We start from the raw sequence: 9332 nt of genomic DNA on the forward strand, positions 1-9332 counted from the left end.
CGCATTGGCAGTACTGCCTTCCCCGACCCTCCTACGTACCATATCCTGGGGGGCGCATGCGCAAGAAAAATCTTCCCCTTCGCGTTGCTATCTTTTACAGCGCATGCGGGGGGGTGGCGGAGGGAGGGGCAGCCTATGGCGTTCCTGTTGCTCCTCCCGCTGAGCTTGTGATAGTCACACACCTGATCAGGGCTGGCGGCTGCGCATGCGCGGTGTGATAGACGGCGGTCGAGGTGCTGTGACGTCTTCCTAGGTTCTCCTCCATCCGGGTCCCGGGAGCTCAGGTTGTTTGTTTATTGCGTTGAGGGGGGCGGCGGCGGGTCCCGGCTGAGGGAGAAAAGAGCGCGCGCTGCCAGCCGCCGAGCCAACGGCTGCACCTTCTTCCTGCCCACGCGCTGGGGTAAGTGGGGACCGCTGGGGGTCCCCAGAGCGCCCCATAGACACCCCTCCCCCCCGGGGCTGGGCTGGGAGCCCGGGGTGCCCATAGGCTGCTTGCTCGCCATTGGCTACTCTGAGGGCTGTGCTGTTTGGCATTGACTGCTGGGCTAGACAAGCCACTGGCCCCCCCCCCATGTCCTTGGCCATTGGCTCCCTGGGGGTTACCTGTCACTGGCCGCCTCATCCTGGCGCTGGCCATTGGTCATCCCCATGCAGACAGTGGTTGGCAGGAGTGCGGGGGAACCATATTATGGCCCCAGACACTGGCATATTGTGCTGTCATCCATTGGCTGCACCAGGAGCTCTGCTGCTGGTCACTGGGTCTGCCGAGGGCAGCTGTCCACCACTGACACTGGCGTGATTCTCTACATTGACTTGGGGCGGGGGAAGGATCGCCCCTGTGGCTCAGAGCTTTGTGGGCATGTGAGCCAAGGCCCCAGGTCACTGCTACCTCGCCCCAGCTGTGCAGGGGAAGGTGCGGCGAGCCAGCAGGCCCTACCACAGCTGCAGAAGGATGGTGAGAGCATTGTCTAGCTGCAGTTCCTAAAGCGATGGGCAGCCACAGGATGCAGAAAGCCCCATGCTGCAGCTTGTGCTTGGGAGTCAAGTATTTCCTGGGCAGTGAACAAAGGAAGCTGAGGCACAGTCATCACTCAGCAAAACATCACTTGTTGCTGATAATCTAAAATAATTACTGATAATCTTCCCATCCAGTATCTAAGAATGTGTGGCAAGCTGTGCCTATCTAGGTGTGTCAGATCCCCTGTCTTTTATCAGTTCAGGGACAGGACCAATGTTTGTATTGGTAGATGATCTTCTGTCAGTGGATAAGGATCAGGGATCCATGCTGAATTTTGTCAGCTGTCTCTGATACTGTTGATAGTTAGGTTTTGTTAACCTGACTGCAAACCCTTGAGGGAGTACACTGGTCTGCCTGATAGTGGTTTCATTCTTATCCCTCAGAAAGACCCTAGAGAGCAATTTTGGGCAATTGCTCTTTTGCCCTGAAGAGTTGCATTTTGTCTCCTGCCTTGTTCAACTGTGTGTAGGGCCATTGCCATGGTTAATTAGAAGACAGTTTTTGATATGCTGATAATTTCCAGCTCTTTTAACAGTCTTCATAATCTTTATAGCAACTCTGTCACATTGCATTCGTTTCACAGAAGTATGAGAAGATGCTCTTTGTGGGAGGGAAAAAAAATTGCTTCATCTTCTAGTTTTTCAGAGAGCTGAAAAATGTCTGGATTTCTTGAGACCATGAGATGCTCAGAGTGTGTTGACTGGGGAGAAAAGCGAAATACAATTGCATCAGTTGCTGCTGGTGTGCTGGTGTGTATAACTAACCATTTTTATATTTTATATGTGCTTTTGGCCTGTATGCAACAAGTCAGTACTGAAAATCACTGCTTAAGACACAAAAAGAACAACCTGTTAGGGCACATTGTGAATGTATTACACACTGGTAGCTCATATTGGATATTTTGTGATTGTCTTCAAAGTAAGTTATCCTGAAGAGGATTAGTTTACTTAAGGAAATGGTCTGCAGGACCAAATAATGTTACAGTCCTGTGACGATCAATGCTAAAATTCAGTTTGGTCTAATCTACATATGTAAGACCATTTTTTAACACCATCAGACAGTATAAAACACAATTTTTCGGTAGTTCTTGGTACTGTAGAAAGCCCTACGAGCTGATCAGTTAGCACATTTATGCCTTACCACAATTTGCCTGGTCTTTAGTCATTGCTGTGTCATACTTCATCCTTTATTCTACCCCATGCAAGGAACTTTTGATGCACCACAAAGTTAGTTTACAGCAGGCTTCATTTAAGTGAATTACAATGACATACTTTAGACTAACTGATCTATCAGACCACCCCATGTTTTTAAGAGGCTATTGTAAAATGATCTTTCTCTGGAAATTGTAAGAATGTGCTACTTCAGTTTTTTTCAGTTTCTTCGAATTTAGTGCTGCATGTATAATGACGACCCCCACTGACTTTAATGAAAACTAAATTGGCTTTATATATGGTACTAATGTTAATTTTTGCTAGGCAACGTTGTAATGATGTTGCACTTAATCATGTCTGTATTTTAAGTTGTTGTATTTTAAATAGTTTTTTACAGGGTGGTGGATTATCATAGATGCAGCTGTTAAATATCCTCGGATGGAAGACTTCAACCATTCATACCATGCTTGTGGAGTTATAGCCACTATTGCATTCCTAATGTAGGTGTAATTTCTTTACCAGTACAACCAACGTACTTTATAGAACTTGCATCGTGCAGTTAATTATTTTTTTTTAAGTGCAGACTTTTATTCTAAACTGCCAGAGTCCTATTTTAATGACATAGGACTATGTTCAGCAGTTAAATGAACATTATTTCTGCTATGTTGAAGGGTGAGAGGTTATTATGGATTACAGTGTGGAGTATTTTTTAGCCATTTCAAGTGATTTAGGCCACAAATCAGCATTGAGAACCACCCAGATATAAATTTACACAAAGGAAGACCCCCATGTTCACATGGGATCCTATTGACCTCTTTTTAAATGGTATGGCTTTTTTTAATTGTGTAGATTTAATAATTCTTCATATTTTTCAAAATGCTTTAATGCTTTTTTTCAAATTTGAGCTGCTAAATTAACTATCCCTCCTTTTCAGAGCAACAGTTGGAGAAAGTATTTATAGAGTAATAAGATGTCACCATTTTTGTACATGAAAATAGAAGAAATTACTCAGAAATGTGAATTTTCTGTATAGTTTCACCTGTATTTGTCAACTGTATTCTGTTTTATTCATGCAGGATCAATGCAGTATCCAATGGACAGGTCCGTGGTGACAGTTACAGTGAAGGCTGTCTTGGGCAAACAGGTAAAAATGTTATAAATAACATTATACGTAGAGCTATAGCTGTATAGTCTGTCCTATAATACAATGCATCGATGTAGTTTAATTTATAATGCAAATTTAAAAGTGTGACATTTGTATGTTTCTTGTCTTGCTACTGTTAACCATTTTTTACCAGGTGTAAACTTCAGTGAACATTTTTTTTGAGATGTGTGAGAACAACTAGCCTTTTTACATGATCCTGTTAAATCTGCCCTATTGGTTTCCACCACTGGTTTTGCCTGTCACTCACATAACTGTATCTTTACCACACAATTTGCAAGAATGGTAGTAGAGTTTGGTTTCATTCTTCTGCCAGCTGACATAATCCAATAATCATTTATAACCAAACAGTAATTATTTTGGCTCTTGTGTACAAGTTAATAATTGGGTATTATATTTTCCAAATTATCGCTGTGTAACTCTTGACTCCTGCTGCCTAGGACTTTAATGCAAGTTTATGTGGCATCCAAATTCAAATCCTTTCGATGCCATAAACAGCTATTCTAACCTTCTGTATATGCATTGTGAGTGAATTTCACCCGTTGTAGAGGATAAGCACAAGGCCCTGGCACCACTGAGCAAATATTTCCTGTGGAGAGGAGCACAGTACTTATGAGTGTGTGCAGCCCTGGAGATGCAATAGTGGCCTCAGTGTGATTCCACTGCTGTTCTGCAGTCTGCAGGGAGGATTTCATTACACCGCCAACCCTGGGTAACTAGGACCTCTCCGTCACAAAGCCTGCTAGGTCAGGTTGTGCACTGGTGGGAGTATCTTGCCATTAGAGTTTAGTTTAGAGATGAGATCTTTATAGATAATGTTAATTGCTCTTTGAAATGTCAATGGTAGTAATTTATGCTGTCTCATGGATGAGAGCAGATAGAATTGAGTTGTGTGCAACCGCTCTTTTAATATGGATTTAAGATGTGTATTTATATATTGTACACAATACTAGTCTGTCTTGAAAGATGTGATATACCGTATAAAGTGTTTTGAAACAAGCAGATTGAAAGTCACATAATATATATGTGTATTTATAAGGTGCTCGCATCTGGCTGTTCATTGGTTTTATGATGGCTTTTGGATCTCTGATTGCTTCCATGTGGATCCTCTTTGGAGGCTATGTTGTTAAAGGTAAGATACAATACAGATCTTAATATCATCCTGCTTTGGTTTACTGTAATAATATTTTAAATGGAGAATGAACGAATGAATAAGTGACCTCTTTCTGGATCAGCTCCAAGAAGGTCAATTTTTTAATATTTTTGATGCCCTAAGCAGACTAACTGGAACAGGCCCATCCCATACTATCTGTACTTTCTGGCTTCTCTTTTCCTGTCTTCCTCCTTATCATCCGTGTTTCTTTCAGTATTTATCCTATTCTATTTTTCTCTTTTCTGAATTCCTTTTTCCTCTTGCAACTCTTTCTCTTCCTTTTTTCACTCAACTTTTCCCAATGGTAATATTTTATGAGATAAACTTTTCAAAGGGTCAGGGTTTTTTTTGTTATTTTTTAAGTATAAGTTACTGTTAAAATGTCTTCTGTGTCATTAAGCCTTTAGTTAGCATCATTAAGAACTGAGGGCGTGTCTACAAAGGAAGTTATACTGGTGTAGTCATGCTGGTATAACTCCCTGTGTGGACATTCTTATTCCAGCTTTCAGAGTAGCCGCTGTGTTGGTCTGTATCCGCAAAAAGAACAGGAGTACTTGTGGCACCTTAGAGACTAACAAATTTATTTGAGAATAAGCTTTTGTGGGCTACAGCCCACTTCTTCGGATGCACAGAATGGAACATAAAGTGAGGAGATATATACACAGATACATACATTCCAGCATAAGAGTAGCTTTTTCCAGCATAGCTTAAACCACTTCCAAAGTGACATAAATGAAACTAGAAAAAGGTCCTCTTATGCCAGAACAGGTGTGTCTGCACAGGGGGTCATACCAGTATAACTATGATTGTTTTAAATTTACACTTTACTTGATATAACTTCTCATGTAGAGAAACCTGAGGGAATTGGAAAATGATACTGTTTGGGCCTTATGTGGAGAAAAGATCATTTTATAAAATATAAACAAATAAAACCATGAGCCATGCTTTGATCTGCTGGAGTGCGCAGCCTCGCCTCCCCAGAGCACTGCTTTACCGCGTTATATCCGAATTCATGTTATATTGGGTCGCGTTATATCGAGGTAGAGGTGTATCAGAAAGAGAGAAAAAGGATTTTGTTGAGTTCTGAAAATCTGATGGAAATTCTCTTTTCTTTTGTCAGAAAAACCACTAGTGTACCCAGGAATAGCAGTCTTTTTCCAGAATGCATTTATCTTTTTTGGGTAAGCCTGTTTTTCTTTGTTTATCTTTCTAAACTAGTGGTTTTTAAACTGTGGTACGTGAGAACAATCCTGTAATGGTGGACAGCACATTTTATTTAGTAAGATTTGGCAATCTAATCAATTTATAATCTCCTTTCAATCAAAACTGCAGCCATATTGGTATACATTTCCTTTCTGTTGTTGACTCAGAATCAAAGGTTTTCAAACTGTGGGGCACGCAGGAACGTTCGGGAGGGTGAGCGATGATGCCATCCCTGCGCAGTGGGAGTGGAGGTGTCACTCCCTTTCTGCACTCTCTCCCCTGAACGTTCCTTTGTACCCCCCAGTTTGAAAACCTGGATGCTGTTACTAAATGGAGGGCAGAAATCGGGGGGGGGGGGGGTGGTCATGTGTCCTCATGTGCACCCCACCTCTCATGTGTCACCTCTGCCTATCTCACATGGAGTTATGCAGTAAACTATATTATTTGGAAAGCGCCATGCAGCTTAAGAAGTTTGAAAACAACTGCTATAAACTAAATCTAGTTAGTTTTAATGGCCCACATTGAACATTAGGTATAAAATTAATCTATTCATAATTCCCTGTTACTGTTATTTCTAAGACAACCTCCACCCTCAAATCTTTTAATGATACGCACGTGGACAGACCTCCAGTGAAGTCAGTGGGGATCAGGGATCTTCCTATAGGGATCTGCTTGCAGGATCAGAACCAAAATTTACTGACTACAAAAGTCTGGTTTATCTGAAATTTTATCTCCCAAAACTGGGAAATCTGAACTGCTTCCTTTGAAGTTGATGGCCCTTGTATTCTTTGCAATAAGTTTACGTATTTATTCCTGTTTGTTTTATTTTTAAACAGGGGGCTGGTCTTTAAATTTGGCCGCACTGAAGACTTGTGGCAGTGAATATGTCCACAGAAGTGAATCAAGCCCTATGATTTTTTTACGGCACACACCTGATTTTTTTTTTTGGCAATACGATTTTGTAAATGCTGGCTCGTAATTATTTCTGAGGATAAAAAGTAAAATATAAAATCAGGAGGCAATAAAATTTCCATTTTCTGTTCTGTTTAACTTTTTTACTGTTCTTAGATGTTGGTTTTGTGTTCAAGTGTATTTGACTGAAATGTAAAACTAATAGGGAATGTGTAACCATGGAAGACACTCTTGTGATATGTTTTACAAATAACTATAGAAGAATGATGGCTGTATTTAACCAAGCATCCTGCACTGTATCTGAGGTCTAAAACTGCAATTAAAAGTACTTTAAAACTTTTTATACTTATTTATTACAACATGGTATTTCCTGTATCTGATAATTGAACAATATAAACATATCTTGGATTTCAGAACTGTGTGGCACTATTTCACAATGTATATTACACTGCCTCGTTTTGTTTTTATGTGAAAATATTGGACCAGTCATACTGAGACTGTTCAAAAATTTACAATAAAAATAGTTATTGGTGTGTAAGGCTTCATAGAGATGCACATTATTCTAGCGGCAGTACTCTCTATGCTGTTATAGTTAATATCGATACTTGCTTTTTAAGTCCTTGTGCTGGACCAATAAGTGGTTGTAGGGGAGGGGTGTTGAGTTTGATTCAAGGTCATTTCTGAAAAATCAAAATGTCTTTGGGATAGGGAAAGAAGAGAGTGAATGACTCTGTATCTAGGTGATTAGGACAGGCACCTGAGACTGGAGAGACCTCAGTTTAAGTCCCTGTTCCTATGATTATATTTATTTATAAAAAGTGCAACAGCTCCAATAGGAGAGACTTGCCCCAGGATATCAGTATCCAGGGGCTTAGCCAGGACACTCTCCAGATAGATAAGAGAGAGAAGTTCAAATCCCTGCTCCACCTAAGGGGGAAGTGAACCTGCATCTCCGACATTCCAGGTGAGTAGCCTAAAACTTGGGCCAAAAGTTAAAAGGGAGGCAGCTGCCACCACTCCTCAGATTTTCTTTTGGCCAAAACTATTGGGCAAATTTGTGTCAAATTCACAAATAGTTTCAGGGCTACAAAGTGCATTTTTTTGGCAAATTAACTGTTTGTCTGAAATTGTGCCTAGCGCTATTAAGTGATGCATAACTAGTCCGTGAAACAAGAGTATAAGATACAATTTACCGTGCAAGGAAGTAGAGTAAAATGCCTAATAGTACTCTCAAACACAATAGCTTTTCAAACAGCCCAAGCACATCCTTCAGGGGGAGGTCTGTCAAGCAGCCATTATCTGACCCAATTCTTACTTTATGGTTCCCTTAGGTTGTGCAGGTGTTTCTGGTGCCTTCAGATGTTGTTTAGGGCACAAACAAGGCTTCACAATCCCTGTCTATCCAAGGCTACTTTTGTGTGTTTTTTGTATTAAGGGAGAATTTATGGTACTTTAAGTATAGTTTGATCAAGGGATTCTAGTTGTTGGTTCCTATGACATGTTCCTCCAGCTGCCCAGGGGCAGGCCTGCTGTGGCAAGTGCTCTGGCCTGGTTTTTACCACCTTCTGCCAGATACTACCATCTTCCTTTCTATATAATTCTTGGATAACAGGTTGTTGAACTTTCTGATGAATCTCAGCATTTGTTTACAAATTCATTCCATTTAATACCTAGTATTTTCATGAATCACAAAGACATTTAGATATCTGCCTATAGTTCTGGTGGTTTTTTTAGCTTTTGCATATATATGTTTCAGTTGAATATTCACATAGTTTCATCTTTAATCATTGAGTTTTGATGACCAAATCTTGTTTAAGTTGGTAAAGGTACTTGCTGCCTTGCCAGTTTGAGTCTTAGTTCCTTCTGGATATATGCATGTTACTGTCAAGGTATGTGAACTGACTCACCTCTTGTATTTCTTTGCCTTCTAATGTAATACCAGAGTTTTCCTGGGGTTCTAATTTATTTTTTCATAACTGATTTTTTACCTTAACTTCCTTATAATGCTGAACAATCTTTTGGTCTTAGCTTTTTGAAATGACAGTTCAACTGATGCAATAGCAACAGCAAAATCTAATTCTTCTAGTGTATTGCTATAGTCAGGCATCGTGTGGTTTAATACTTTTTCCTCATAATTACAATGCCAAAGAGAGGTGAGAGAATGCATTCTTGTTTAACATGAGTGTTTGTTAAACCATTCACTCAAGTCTGCATTTACTTTAACTGCTCAAGTCATACCTTGACACACAGCCTTGATGGTGCTGTTTTTGTTGGCATATCATTACACTTCAGAGCATTCCAGAGTGAATCAGGATGGAGGCTGTCAAATGCTTTGGGCCATGAGTATTCTCAATCCACTATCAATAAACCAAACAGAAGCAATGCCCCAAGGAATAACTGAGAAATGCTGATCTAGTGCAGCTCTGAGGTTGAAGAGGCAGGAGTCAGGTGTCCGCAACCTTTCAGAAGTGGTATGCTGAGTTTCCATTTATTCACTCTAATTTAAGCTTTCGCATGTCAGTAATACATTTTAAGAAGGTCTTTCTGTAAGTCTATAATATATAACTAAACTATTGTTGTATGTAAAGTAAATAAAGTTTTTTAAAAATATTTAAGAAGCTTCATTTAAAATTAAATTAAAATGCAGAGCCCCCCGAACCGGTAGCCAGGAGCCGTGCAGTGTGAGTGCCACTGAAAATCAGCTCACTATAGGTTGCCCACCCCTGGGCTACA

The 9332-nt window shown here is 40.5% G+C and overlaps 1 protein-coding gene across 4 annotated transcripts; it reads left to right on the top strand.

Moving 5' to 3' along the window:
• The first annotated feature begins 132 nt into the window (after positions 1 to 132).
• Positions 133 to 7138, top strand: TMEM50A (transmembrane protein 50A). Of its 4 annotated transcripts, none has more exons than XM_050932265.1 (7): positions 133 to 233; positions 1656 to 1767; positions 2557 to 2669; positions 3246 to 3313; positions 4371 to 4463; positions 5605 to 5665; positions 6524 to 7138. In XM_050932265.1, exons 2-7 carry the CDS (start codon positions 1675 to 1677, stop codon positions 6567 to 6569), a joined length of 474 nt encoding a protein of 157 aa, XP_050788222.1. In that variant the 5' UTR covers positions 133 to 233; positions 1656 to 1674; the 3' UTR covers positions 6570 to 7138. The 4 variants fall into 4 exon arrangements, with proteins under 4 accessions (XP_050788222.1, XP_050788220.1, XP_050788219.1 ...); XM_050932263.1 differs by having other exon boundaries at positions 144 to 253; XM_050932262.1 differs by having other exon boundaries at positions 147 to 284.
• The last annotated feature ends 2194 nt before the right edge of the window (positions 7139 to 9332 follow it).

The sequence above is a fragment of the Gopherus flavomarginatus genome, chromosome 22 (assembly GCF_025201925.1).
Source record: "Gopherus flavomarginatus isolate rGopFla2 chromosome 22, rGopFla2.mat.asm, whole genome shotgun sequence".
NCBI lineage: Eukaryota > Metazoa > Chordata > Testudines > Testudinidae > Gopherus > Gopherus flavomarginatus.